At 45.0% G+C, this 14111-nt stretch overlaps 1 protein-coding gene and 1 long non-coding RNA gene across 11 annotated transcripts in view; both read right to left on the bottom strand.

Moving 5' to 3' along the window:
* Window positions 1-3328: 3328 nt before the first annotated feature.
* Window positions 3329-5095, bottom strand: LOC120409764. The gene is made up of 2 exons (XR_005601565.1): window positions 4958-5095; window positions 3329-4487 (listed from the first exon to the last, which is right to left on the bottom strand). It is a non-coding gene; the product is annotated as an uncharacterized LOC120409764 (long non-coding RNA).
* A 1734-nt stretch (window positions 5096-6829) lies between these two features.
* Window positions 6830-14111, bottom strand: part of SMARCD3 (SWI/SNF related, matrix associated, actin dependent regulator of chromatin, subfamily d, member 3) — an 80521-nt gene continuing 73239 nt past the window's right edge. For all 10 annotated transcript variants that reach the window (XM_039549106.1, XM_039549108.1, XM_039549107.1 and 7 more), the window contains 3 exons: window positions 12241-12363; window positions 10912-11013; window positions 6830-10814 (listed from right to left, as the gene is read on the bottom strand). In XM_039549106.1, the coding sequence (XP_039405040.1) occupies window positions 10761-10814; window positions 10912-11013; window positions 12241-12363 (279 nt within the window). In that variant the 3' untranslated portion in view covers window positions 6830-10760. The remainder of the gene's footprint in view (window positions 10815-10911; window positions 11014-12240; window positions 12364-14111) is intronic.

A 14111-nucleotide genomic window follows, 5' to 3' on the forward strand; every position in this document is an offset into this window, starting at 1 on the left:
GCACCATAAAGGCTTTCTTCTTCCATTTAGATACGAAAATAATGGAAAACGGTGATTCCCTGCCAATTGAGATACAAAATCATGAAAACGTGTGTTCCTTCAATTGAGACCTTTCAAATCGTAGATGAAGTGGGATCCTCCTAAGTTCAAACACAATTACAGAAACTGAGTGTTTTCTCCTCCATTTAAATCCTTTTTCTTCTCGTACTCCCCCCCGCACCCCTCCCCAACTTTTTTTTTGGCGGGGGGTGGGGGCGGGGCACTGGGAGCACTTCCTCCTCCTCACTGGTCGCACTTGGGGCTGCTGCACGTTGGAGAGTGGTGGGAAGTTTCCTCCCAGTTCCCTCCCAGTGTTCCCAGTATCTCTTCCAGTGCTCCCACTGGCAGAACACTGGGGGACACTGCATGGTCTGATGATGGGGGGGTGCATTGTCGAGGATCACAGAGGGGCCCGGGGGGTCCCGGGCATCCTTGGGGGGGTTCCAGGTTCAGCAGTAGGATTTTTCTGACTATGAGTGAGCTGTGTGGCCTTTGGAGGTGTCCCTTCCTCTCCTGCTCACAACAGAGCAGCTCAGAGGTGATTTGGCTCCCGAGCGTTTCAATTTAGGCCCCCAAAGAGAGGAGGAGCTGCTGCCCACATTACACCTTACAGCTCTGCCAAGGGGCATCTAACCCCACGTGTGCTCAGGAGGTGGGGATGCAAACCCCAAATCCCATCTCCACCTCCCTCTGCAGTCCTTTAAGGGGTTCCTCTAGTCTGGAAAACCAGTCCCATAACTACAGTAAACCCAGTCTCCTGAGTGAGAAACCACGTACTTGTACTTCCTCTGCAATAGCCTCATCCCACCTCCAGCAGCCCCTGGGAAGTTGCAGGCAAGAACACCTAACCTGGTAAGCAACTCCAATTCTTGGCAGATTTCCAGGGCAATGCAAAAACATTTCAAAGTATTTTTTCAAAACATCTGCTTCTTGTCCTTTAATGCAAAATAGTGATTCCGTACCAGTCCTAAGAAGAACAGGCCCAGAGAAGACCTTGCTCTCTACACCTCCCTGACAGGAGGGTGTAGCCAGGTGAGGATTGGCTGCTTCTCCCAGGCAACCAGGAACAGGACAAGAGGAAATGGCCTCAAGCTGCACCAGGGTTGGACATCAAGAGGACTTTCTTCCTGGAAAGGGTGGTCAGGCCTTGGCAGGGGATGCCCAGGGAGGTTTGGAGTCCCCGTTCCTGGAGGTGTCCAAGGAACACCTGGACATGGCACTCAGTGCTCTGGGCTGGGTGACAAGGTAGGGATTGGGCACACGTTGGACTCGATGACCTTAGAGGGCTTTTCCAACCTCAGTGGTTTTGTGATTCTCATTATTCCAAATTCATTTGCAAAAGCTCTCACACCTCTAGTCACACCTTAGCAGGTGTGTAGGCCCAAGCTCATACATTTGAGAGATTTACTGCCTCCAGTGGGATCTACACCGCAATTTCAGGGAGAGGCAAGACTTCAGCCGTTACGAGAGAAAACTTTGCAAAAGCATTCCCTGGAGAGACATCCTGAAGGAAGGTGTCTCCCCCTCTTCTGACCATAGAGGGAGCTGAGTCTCCAGTGTTAATTCTAAAACTTTCAAGCTCCAAGTCTGACTCCCAGAAATTTTATTGGCCCCACTTCCCAGCACAATACTCAGACCTCACACGTCGAGGAAAAAAGCAGTGCAGATGAAATAATTAATGCTTCTGGGTACTGTTCTCCCTCTAAACTACACACAATCCCAAAGGAACAAAACCCTTAAAGAAGATGGATTGCTCTTGCTAGCAGGAAGGAGAATCTGACAGGGATATACTTCATCATTCTGCCAAGGCTTTGTCAAACACCTCAGCTCCTGCACTTCAGGGAATAAGAAGTGGCTTATAAGAAGTGACTTTTATGTCAGTGAGCATGTATTATGGATTAATCTCGCACTGGAAAACAGTCTTCATACTCTACTGCATCACCCAAAGATTTGGAGGCTGCTGCCTAGTGAGCTCCTGAGTTGTATCTTCCTTGTCAATCTTATCAGCCCCTTGTTTGATTGTAAAAACGTAAACAAAATGCAGCAAGCGTTGGCCCAACGGCTCAGGACTTGCATATCTCTTCCAAAGAGAGGGAGAAAAAAGAGTGTTTCTCCCAAATCACAGAGTTTAAAAGTTCATGTTATCTACATAAATTTTTAAAAGAAAAAGAGGAACAGTAAAATATCAGTTACTGTGCCAGTGGTGCTCCACTCTATTTCTGTTCTCTTCTTCCACTTGTAGCATCTCTAAGAATACTTTAAAACCAGCCAACTAACCAAAACAACAACAAAAAGCCAACGTTGAATTGAAGCTGAACAAGAAGCAATCTGGCTGCTGGCTTGTGAGCACTCCACTGCCCTGAGTTCCAGTAAGGGAGTTTATCCTCTCCACAGTTTTGAGCCAGATCCCAAAGTACTGAGCATCAGCTTTTAGCTTTTTAAAGGAATTTAACTGTAAGAAAAGCTGCTGGGGAGGGCCGTGCTCCAGGCACATCCATGGGATTTCACCTGTGCAGCTCCCTAAGCTGAACTTGTGTCTTTTCCTCTACCTTGCTGGGCTTGGCTCATGCATTTCTTGAGGGGAAGGCCCTGCACTGATCAAAGCATGTACTGACCTCAGATAAACAGCTTCTGTCAGTGTGGATCTATCCTAAATGGACCATTTCCCAAAGTAATTCAAGTGCCTGAATTTCACTTACTCAAAACTGCTTTTAAAGAAACCGGGTTTAACACACTCCGTTTCTAAGCAACTACTGGGCAGCGCTCCTTCACTCCCGTCAGTGTTATTCTTTGACCCTTGGAGAAAGGCTTTAAAGCAACAAAGGGCTTGTTAAGCACCAATAATTTACTCAGTCAAGAATTCAAATCAATAGCAAGGGCAGAGCCTGACTTCAAAACCTATTTTAAACCAGAATTTAAAAGCAGTTGCATTGCCAATTGACAAGATTAGAAAGGTTTCCTTAGTAGTTGTGATTACAAAGTAATGAACTGTGGCAGATGGAGCAGGTAGGGGGCAGGGGGGAAGACGGGAGAAACCTTCATTTGCACTGTGGGTTTTTAACCATCATGGTCACATCTCAAGGACCTGCAGAAACCAGTCTAATCTCAAAAAAGGAAAAACTTCCTGGATATTTTTCATTTCAGCAAGAGCCTAAGGAAGTCCTCAGCAGCAGGAGATTGGAATAACTGCAATCCCTTGAGCAAAGGGAGCAGGGTGTGCTCCTCAAAGCCAGACCTTCATCCACAGCACCCAGAAGGTAGCAAAAGAAGGATACAACAAAGCCTTAAGTGGGGAATGGGTTATCAAGGGTTTTATAAGGAAAGAACGAGGTCTGAAAAACAGGACCTGGAGGGTGAGAGAGGAAAGAAATAGCGAGATAGCTGAGGCCTCTTGGGAAAAAAAAAAAAAGGGGAAAAGGTTGGGATTAAATTCTAACTCAGCTGGAGCTGATCTTAAATGTAATAAGGGGAAATAGCAGCAAAGTACTGGGATAAATTCACTATAGAAACTGAGAAATCTTTAGCAGCAGCAGCTCTCTGCAAAGAGGTCAGGCATCCATTCCTCATGGCAAAGCAGGGCACAGGGAATTGGGCCAGATAACCTCCCCAGATTGATCCCAGCCCTAATTTCAAAAAATTGCACAAAAATGTAATTGTGCATTAACACAGCAAAGTCTTCTTTCCAGCTTATCAGGCTTTGAGATGCCTTAGATTGAGATGCAAACCCAGCTCCTATCACTGTGCTGTGCTCGGACTCTCCCCCCCTTTCCCCTACCCAATCTCCTCAGCAACCAACAGCTCGCAAGGAGCCGGCACCCCTGGAATTTCACACTCAGCATCTCTTCCAAGCTCAACAGGTGAACAAACAGGTACTCCAACACCTCCTTCCTTTGTACTTCGGGCAGCACAGACCCACTGGAAGAAAGTGGAATCCAAGGACAGATGTAAACATGGGACTCCCGCTTGCCACTGTCTCCACCCGTTCTCCAGCTCAGCCCTGGGCTGGGAAACAAAAGACAACAAACATTTAAAAAACATCCTTGAGGTGTCTTGAGGATGCCCAGGCCTAGAAGAAAGGCCTTCCCATCACCCTCTTGGCCTTCTCCCACTCTGAGGAACTGTGGAAATGCACATCCACACCCAAGCTGGACAGCCTGGGATGTTTTCTGCACACCAAACGCCACAGTCCCGAGCACCAGGAGCCTGAAGATGCCCTGGATTGCAATTCACAGCCTCAGTGAACCCTGCACAGGACAGCCAAGTCGTTTGTGTGCAGAAGAAATAAAAGTTGCTATTTTTAGTAGTTAAAATACTCGTGGGAGTTATTGGCTGCTTACACCCGTGGGCTTCATAGGGCCTCCCATACTTACGGATTTATCAGAAGAAGCGGTTTCAAGTTCCTTCCTTTTGGAGCCCAACTCCAAATGGGAAACTTCTCACGAGTGCTCCTGAGAGAGTCAAGTGGAACTTCAGGAGCTCAGGAAAGCGACTCCCTCCCCTGAGTCCTGTCTCACCTGCCCGAGCACCCGGTGCTTTTATACCACCTCTCTCCCTGCTTTCCACGTTCATTTAAATGTAAGAAACCTGCACGTTCTCGCTCCAGCACCAGCCGCGTCTTCCCTGCGCCCGCACGCTGCCGCCCCTGCTCAGGCGCTGCTCCCCTCGGTTGCGCTGCCCCTTGCCACGGGGCCGAGGTGGGACAAACTCCAGGTTTTGTTTCCCAGGAAAGGCTCTGCAGGGAGGTCCCGCCGTGCCGCCCGCAAGTCCCGGCCCCAGCCCCGCAGCTCCTCCCCGGCTCCGCGCCCGGACCGCCTTCGCCCCGCGCAGTCCCCGCCGCCCGCTCCCGCCCGGCTCTGCTCCGGGGCCGCCCCCCTCGGGTCTTTTCCCGGCACACGCTGCGTCGCCGTTCTCCGCTCACTTTCCACCTCGCTGCAGCCACAGCAACAGCCGCCCTCCTCCATTGTCACCACAACCCTCGCCGCCGCTGCCGCAGCCGGGAACCGAACCCGGCGCTTCCAAGCCGCTCCCGGGCAGCGCCGGACGGTACCCACGGAGCACAGCACCGGGCGGGTAAAGCCAGTGCGCATGCGCAGCGCTGCCCGGCTCCGCCCGCCCTTCACCACCACATGACGTAACCAGGCAGCACTGCTCCTGCGCTTCCCTCCCACAACACCGCGCATGCTCAGCATTGTTTCCATTTCTCCCTTAATGACCACACGACGAAGGGCTTCCCCGCTGATCAGTGCGCATGCGCACCGCCCCTAGCTGCAGTACTGCTTTTCGGCCAGCAGGTGACACCGGCGATGTGCCCAAGTCAGTGCGCATGCGTGCCTTTCTTGGCCGCAGTACCACCTTGAGCCAGCAGGCGGCACCAGAGAGTCACCCAGCAGTGCCCGCGCGCCTCCCTGCGGAGCGGGAATGCGGAACCGCGGCGCCCCTGCGCAGCCAACGCGCTCGGAAGCGCGAGTATTTCCGGCATTCAGGGAGCAAACGCCATACCAGGATAAAGCAGAAACAAGTTTCAAGACTTCTTCCAAGTTTCTCTCCAACCATTCGTACATGGAAGTCCATGATTATCCCGGTTCCTTCTGGAAAAATGAAATTATTCCTCGCGTTTGGAGTGGTCCCAGTCCAGTCCGAGCACTTGAGAAATAAATATCTGCTCCCTGTGTGCCAGGAAGAGCTTTTCTAGGTGAAAGAACTGAAAAAGACTTGGCATTGTGCATTTTTTCCTGGAAAAGGAAAGATACCTGACTCCTGATTCCTAAGACTCACTGGTGGTAACCAGTCTTTTCTTATAGCCAGTGGGATATAAGAATTTAGATTCTGGACTGCCATCTCCAGTGCCTGAATTCATGCATACACACATTTCAGCATTCTCTTCTCCATACACAATTCTGGGTTGCTTTGCAAACTGCCTCTGCCATGTGGTTTTCTCCATGAGAAATTAAGGAATTTCTCCTGTCAGTTTGGGTATTATGTTATCACAAATGAAAGAAAGTAAAGAAGAAATAATCCCGGTAACAGCCTTTGGGACCTGCTGGGCTGAATTTGGAAGGGGACATTCGTTACCTGCAGTGCAAATACATGACCACCTCCAAACCAAAGCAAAGATGTCAAGTGGGGTCTGAAAGCACCAGTTTGAAAAACCTCGTTGTCATTCTTCTTTTCAGTGATTTTGCAATCAACCCCTGAAGCTGACAAACCCCAACTGTCCCCAGTGCTCCATCCAGCCACTCTGGAACAAAACCATATTCCCAGCCAAATCGACAATCGACAGGTGGCAGAGGTCTCCTGTTCAGAAGCGCCTGGCCCGATCTGGACCTGCAATGACATATTATACATAGTAGAAGAAACTCCATTTGATTTTTTTTTTTTTTAATTATTTAAGCAGAACCTGGGGACAAGCGCTATAGAAGTGGCATCCACCTAATTGCTACCACAGTGGAGATGGTGACTCTGTAATTCCTACACGACCTCTCAGCATCCAAGCTCTAGTTCTAGGCTGACAAGGAGAGGAGCCAGATCTCTCCAATGGAAAGGATTTCTCACTTACTGAGTACGAAAATGGCTGAAGGTGGAATCTAGTGAAAAAAGGAATTCAGGTAAGAAAGATCTAAAGAGAAACAGTTCTCACCTTTGTCAGGTCCCATGAAAACCTGTAAATGTTTGCCTGTCTGTGTGTGCATTCACAAGTGAAGGGAAACCCAAACACTAGAGATCATTATCAGGAACAGAAAGAAACCAACGTACCCGTCTTTGTGAAGGCACATAAGATTAGTGCACGAGATACAAAGAAACAAAGTATTTATTGTCAAAAGCTTTTCTACGAATCACTCGGCATCATACAATGGATATGGTGGCTGCAGAGTAGAGGAAGTGGCTCTCTCCCTTCCCCCCGTTCTTTATACACGTATTTGCTCACTCTCACAAACCCACTGTTGTAATTTTTAAATGGAGTTCCTCTCTTCAGTGAGTTTGGAAAAGATGTTCACAATACAGGATCTGGCAGAACAGATACATCCTATTAAACAGCAGAGCAGTTACAGAAAGGAGACCGCTTTCTTTAGTAAAAAAGAGCCTTCTTTCCCTCCTTATCTCTTTGCATTGCCATAAAAGGGTTCTCCACACAAAACCAGACCAACAATCCCCAAACACCCGATTAGCATTTTGGCAAAATTAGGAGCCCTAGGATATGCACCAATCTTGATTTATACACTAATATTTTCACTCGGCTTCCACAGGATAAATTCTAAACAATGTGGTGTAAAAAACTTGCCAGTCGAGAGGATGTCTGCACTACGACTACAAATCCTGCTATGTCGAACAACAGAATCCCTGCTGGTAACAGTGAAAATGCTTTGACAGTGCATCTCAAAGTTACTGGCAAAACTTTTGGTTCTGTCCTTGCCCCCCACTTCCGCAGCTACGCAGCGACTGAGACCGTAGAGACGGTGCTCTCTTTATGTCCACATGCACACAGAATGCACAGACTCACGTGGGCTGTGCTATTTCCAAGAGTACTTTGCACATTATCTTGTGCTGTGTCTTACTGGCGCTGCAGTGGCACTCTGCTCCATTTTTAAATTTCCTTTCCTACTGCTGTATTCTTCTCTTTATTCCATAACCGAACATTTGTTTCCCCTTCAATCTCTAAGAAACATTTGATCTGATTACTGTCTCAGGGCCAACAACCCAGAAGACTAAAAAAACTGTTTCTAACCTGCCATGTCAACACTTCCGCTCCAAGATACATTTCCCTCCTACTGGTACTCCAAAATTCTTTTGAACCCTTTCCTAGTTGGATGCTATATTTTCTAACAATCTATATTATCATCTATACATTAATTACTTCTATGCACAGAATTTTTTTTTGCAGTATGCATAGATTTGTATTGTACTGTAGCAACTGAAGACGCTGAAACATCTTCTTGTCATCTTTTACACACCCAAAAAGACAACCATCCTGAACTCAAAATAAATTTCTCATTCACAGTCTGCCCATAATTACCTGCCTGTTCAGTGCCACTACCCTTAATTTTCAATGGTCAAGCAACACTTGGTCTAGTTGCTTCCAGTATTTCTCCATTATTTCTCTTCAAAAAAAAATTTCTCTTTGTTTTGCAAACAAGAAAGCTCTTAGCTGCACTTGTGGAACAGAGGACAGTATTTTTCTCTGTCTTCACTAAAAGGCCCGAACAGCTCCTGAACAGCTCCAGGAAAAAGGCATCAAAATCTCAAACTCCAGTTTAACCAAAGGAAAGATATCTGACTCCTGACTCCTGATTCCTAAGACTCACTGGTGGTAACCACTCTTTTCTTATAGCCAGTGGGATATAAGAATTTAGATTCTGGACTGTCATCTCCAGTGCCTGATTCATGCACACACACATTTCAGTGCAACACTGCTGCTTAACAGAGCTTCAGCTTTCAGTGATGCAGTTGTGAACACCGGCACCAACACATTAGTTTTGTTAATTTGCTCTGAAAGAGACTTGGAACCAGATCCATCCAATTAATTCTACAGAGGCTCTAAAACCAGGCTGGACTCCAGTATGTTGCCAGCTGTGGCAAATGACTGATATTTCTTGCAAATATTTGCCACTTCAGCAGGAAGGCTCTCAAAACTCCAGAATTCCCTGGCAGACATTCTGCAGGCATCTATCTCAGTCCAGTGGCCTTCTCATATCCTTGCATATCTTCCTCTGCATTTCTTATTCCTGCACACTGAACAAAGCCCCTGAATGTAGCTGCTCTGTTTGCTACATATAGACAAGAGTTTCATACATCGAGCAGCATGCACACAATGGACACAGCAGCATAACAAATATGGAAGCACAGTAGCAGATGACCCCCACTGTTTTCTCTTCATAATGCTTGCTTGTAGTCCAATTAGTGGAGTCCTAAATTAAGTAACATTTCAAGTCAATCACTGTGGCAGCCTCACAGCCCCTCAGTATAACCAGTTTAAGACTGCAGGATTTCACATTTTACTGTGAAAAGAGGTTTTAACACAAAAGGGGAAAATTCCAAATCAAGCCATTCCCAGTAAAAGGCCTCAGGCAATGAGATACTGCCATACTTTTTCTCACACCAACAGGTTTTGTGTGAGAGTACTGCCATCACGTAAATGCAATCAAAAGCAAATTTTCCAAGACATCTCTGAACACAACGGATGGAGTAAAAGCTATGGCACTATTAATGTGAAAACAAAGATATTAAACAAAGGTATAAAGAGAAGACTATCTCTTCTGTGACTGAACAGAAGAAACTTTTAAGTTAAACTAAGAGAGAAATTGGCAAAGACAGCAGAAAACACAGTACTAGAGAAAAAAATGCATTTATTCAGAAGAGCTGCCTTCCTTCCATACCACATGTGAATTTGATTCTTTTTCCAAGGAAGTGAAAGAAAGGAGGTGAAAAGGAGTAACCTGGAAGAGCATTTTTAGTGCCATATGAAACAGACAAGAGTTATACTTTGGCAGCTGCTTTTTGGACTAGAAATCATGTTGGGCCTTTAATTACAACTCATCTGTGCACTACAAAAAATGAGGAGGGGAAGGATTTAAGGAAGATGTCCCTGCTTCCAAGTAATTGTTCTATAAATTCCCATAGTCTGAATCTGTCATACATTTACAAAGAAGATGATTTCCAAGGGATATGTTCTCTGTGCTATTTAAGGCTGATAGTGCTTTATAACTCAAGAGCATCCAAAATAACCAGCACGTACCATGTATGGGAGAGCTAAATAATTAATAGTAAGAGGCAGTTCACCTATGATCAAAATGTGAGACCAATCCAGGGCCTCTGCTAACATCTTGAAGTAAAGAAAAAACTACCGTGTTACATGAAGTTAAGCTTCTTGAATTCTGCACCAAGAATTAGGAAGTTCTTTTCAGTGATGAACCCTACAGGCACACAGAGAAACATTTAAGTGATCTGGTATTTTACATACATACTTATTGTTAATATCTGCTGTGTTAAAGGCAGGCATCAGCAAAGCACCATTACATTATTTCCATTTTCTCAGAATGCCTCATTTGTTGCTAATACCACTGATATTAGGGATGCATAAGAAGCTCTTATCCCAGGGATGAGTCTCTTTCTCTCAGTCTTTCTCTCAGTCTTTCTTCCAGACGGGCTCTGCATTCCGAGATGAAAATCCTCCTAGTTAGTTCTTTCAGATGGGGAGATAGCTTCTTGCATTGGTCCGGCTGGAATAAAAGCTCTATTCAGGAACATAAAGCATTCCACAGCTATAAGAAAGACTATCTTGTCTAATTCCAGTAAGTTACTGTTTGAGATTCTTAGGTACCATAGGATAAGAACTGCATTTATTTCTCAAAATCTGTGGTCTCCTAGAACACCTATCTCGACCTCCCCCATCAGTGCCACTCATGATTCTAAGCATAGCCCATTAGGATTTGCTGTGTAGTGTCTAACTTTCCACTAAAATTTAATGACGTGCGTTGATGAGTGAACCTTTAGTCTTCTTTCACACTGACACTGTTATGTTGCTGTCTCTGGCTTGGAATGGTTTGAGACACCCATCTTGGGCAAGATTTTCAAGGGTCACTCTAAAGCTGGTGTTCTAACTGGTGTGTTGACGGTATGTTCTCATCCAGTCAGGAAGCAGGTCCATGTGTAACAGTGAGCTAAGTAACACTGAAAAGTCCACTGGTTTGGTGGTCATGATGCCAATGGAATCTTGTGAGCAGTACTTATGTGTTACGCACTCCCAAAGATTGTTCCAATTCCTGTCGGCGCTGCTGGATCTGAAAGAAAAAGACACACTGTACAGTTTAGCAGATTAAATTGCTCAGTGGCAGGAGATGCATTTTTAAGTCAGCAGTGTGGATACTTCTTTCATACCTTGCAGTAGAAATATCTGCTCACAGCTTCTTGAGACCATGGCTCATGATAAAATTCGGCTCTGCGTTCTTCCTCCGGGTTTCCAACCACATCAGTCATCACCTGTGACAAAAATAAACCCATTTTTCACCATAGCTCTTCTACCACACAGAGAAGCTTGCAGAGTTACCCAGAGTGAAAATTATCTACATTACACATAAAAATGGTCAGAACTGTTCTCAAAGCCCAAAGCAAATGGACAATGTGTGCTTTCTGCCAAAGCAGGATCACAGAATGATCAAATGGTTTGTGTTGGAAGGGACCTTTAAGCTCATCTCGTTCCACCCCCTGCCAAGGGCAGGGACACCTTCCACTAGATCAGGTGCTCCAAGCCCTGTCCAATCTGCCTCCAGGGATAGAGCAGCAAGGGGGTTGGAACCATTCTATAAAAAAATAGAATTCTGATGACTATGTCTCCAGCATCACAGAATCAAAGGTAAATATTGGTATATTTTGCAAAGCAGTGTTGTGGAATCACACCTTTGATGCTAGCAGGGCAGAACATTATAGAAAAGGCTCTTCTGGGACTAGTTGGGAAAACTCTGAACAACTATTCCATGTATATAGCTAGAGAAGCTCCACGACAGCTTTGTTTGTAAGTTCCTCAAGTCAAAGTCTGCTTTATTTAAACATTCTTTCAGATACCTGTCCCCTTTGAATACAATATAAATTATAATAACCATAACCTTAACAGTAGATTTTCGGAAGACTATTCACTTAACAATAGGCATTTACATAAGAAAGACACAATGATTTTATTAAAATAATTTAATGGATTCGTTAATACAACTGATTTTGAGGCATCTCAGTTAAAGACAGAAAATGTGAAACTTTATGAGGAACAAATGATTAATTTTTGCTGGCAAACAACTGAACTTCTTTGCATTCCATTTCTTGCATATCTCAAAGATAAGCTCAAGGACAGCTGATAGATTAAATTATGAACCAACAAAACACCCAAATTGTGTTCTCGTGCTATAGGATGCTCCTGCTGAGTTTTACACAGCTTTCAATTTACAGAATACATCAACAAAGCCCTGCATTTTGAGCTTACTGTCTGGCCACAAAGCTGACCTACCACTCCCATGAAGCACCACTGTTCTACTGGAACCAGAATACGACCTAAACTGTCTTTGCTGCATACTGTCTACTCAGGGAATAGTAGTCCACTCATTGTCTGTCTTCCACCAATTATCCATCCTAGATGTTTGGCTATACACTCTGTGTACATTTAGATAAAATTCTTCCATTCTGGTTCCACTATTCATTCTTTTTCAAACCTTAGCTCACCTTAAGATCCCTACTTTGGGACCGGAGAAGGTCTTGGATGTATCCTTTAGGATCCTTGGAGAAACTCAGCATAAAATCACGTTGTATTTTTAGCTGATTTATGGACTCAATTGTCTCATGAATCTGACAGAAAAAAACCAAAGCAGATATTCTTTAATTTCTCCCATGCTCCAGTGACCATCAGGTCAGCTCTGTTACTATCTTTGCATTCCTGGTAATGTACAAAGGTGACAATTCTACACCACAGACTTGTGCAGGCTCCTAGGGGTTTTTCAATTCAAAAAGCAGCAACTTAACTGCAATCCTGCCACTACATTTTGGTTTCACTTGCACTTCTGCAATACAAGTATGTACAGGATTCTCCTTCACTTCCTGCACTGAACTCCTGCATGGCATGCAGAGCTAAGCCATGTCACTGTACAATGTAATAATTTCCTGTGCAGAATCATTCTGCCTGCCAAGACTGGGATCTTTGAGGACAGGTGCTACATAAGTATGCAGTTAAACAGTGCCCAGTGAAAGAAATCAATTATTCCCCAGTTTACCATCATCATCATCATCTCTTCAATATCCTACTGTAATCCTTAAAAACTCTAGCACTTTCCTGATTAAGTCCATGTCAAATGAACAGCCATGACTTCTAGACTTTTTCTTAAGAGAAAGCCTGTAAAATTCACAATGGCTGCAAAAAGAAGAGCATGAACAGTGAGAAATCATGGGTAGGTTTATAGAAAATGAATCGTATCTTCAGAAATATTACGGAAGAAATGAGTATTAACTAGTGGGGAAGAATGAAGACTGAAGAGAAGTCAAGGTCCCATAACGGATAATATCATCAAGTATGATCAGGAGGAGAACAGTTCATGAATCATTTACACATAGACAAACACAAAAGCAAACTTTTGCTATCCTGTCCCTCTAACATTCTAGTTTGAAATAGTAAACCTATCTTGTTTAGTTTCATGTATTCATCTCTTTTGCCAAAACAGCTAAGGTGACCAAGCACGTGGAAGAAAATAATCCTCCTCTGATCTGGCTATGCCATCAAGGCCACTAGTGTAAGTACTATGTGGTATGTTAAGAGAGCTGCTGTCCATTTTAAATCATTCCTTTTTTGGGAAAATACTGTAGCTGTGTGGAGTGAACTCCATTGGCATGCGCTGAATTCCCAGGAGGGGACTCCATGGCAGCACAGCAATGCAATGCACAGAGGGTAACAGGAGCAGCCCATGCTCATTCACGCAGCAGTGACTTCAGTAACTTCACTGATCACAGCTTGCACTGTGCTGTAGCAAATATTCAAAAAAGAGGTGACACAGACATGGTTGAAAAGGTGAGTGGGACTGGAAACAGAATAACCCTACACATGCTGCTTGCAAGCTTGGCTGGCTGGGAACCAACTGACTAAGCAGCTGCCCTGCTGAAAAGGACCTTCCTCAAGAGCCATGACAGAAAAGATGCTGCAACAGTTACCAGAATCCATTGCATTGCTGGTGCCCAGATCCCCTTCAAAATTGCATGAAGACCAGAGTTTAACATATTTGTTTCTATTAGAAGTAAACAAAGAGAACCTGGGCCTTGATCTGAGGAGGCAGTTTCGTTTATCCCTTACCGATCCAAACCAGCCATTGACACATGCCAGAACTGGCTAACAGCCCATAGGACACAAACCCCTAAAACAGCCTGCAAAGCCCACCACTGCCTTAAGACAGGTATTATTATTTGAAGTGCACACAATCCTCTTCCACTAACACTTAAAACTGCCAAACTGCTCCAAGTGATTTTTCCGCCATGCATGTTCCATATTTCCACCTAACGCAGAGAGCCATTCTGCAGTTATGAATACAAAACCCACACCTGAGTATGAGATT

The sequence above is a fragment of the Corvus cornix genome, chromosome 2 (assembly GCF_000738735.6).
Source record: "Corvus cornix cornix isolate S_Up_H32 chromosome 2, ASM73873v5, whole genome shotgun sequence".
In the NCBI taxonomy this organism is placed as follows: domain Eukaryota; kingdom Metazoa; phylum Chordata; class Aves; order Passeriformes; family Corvidae; genus Corvus; species Corvus cornix.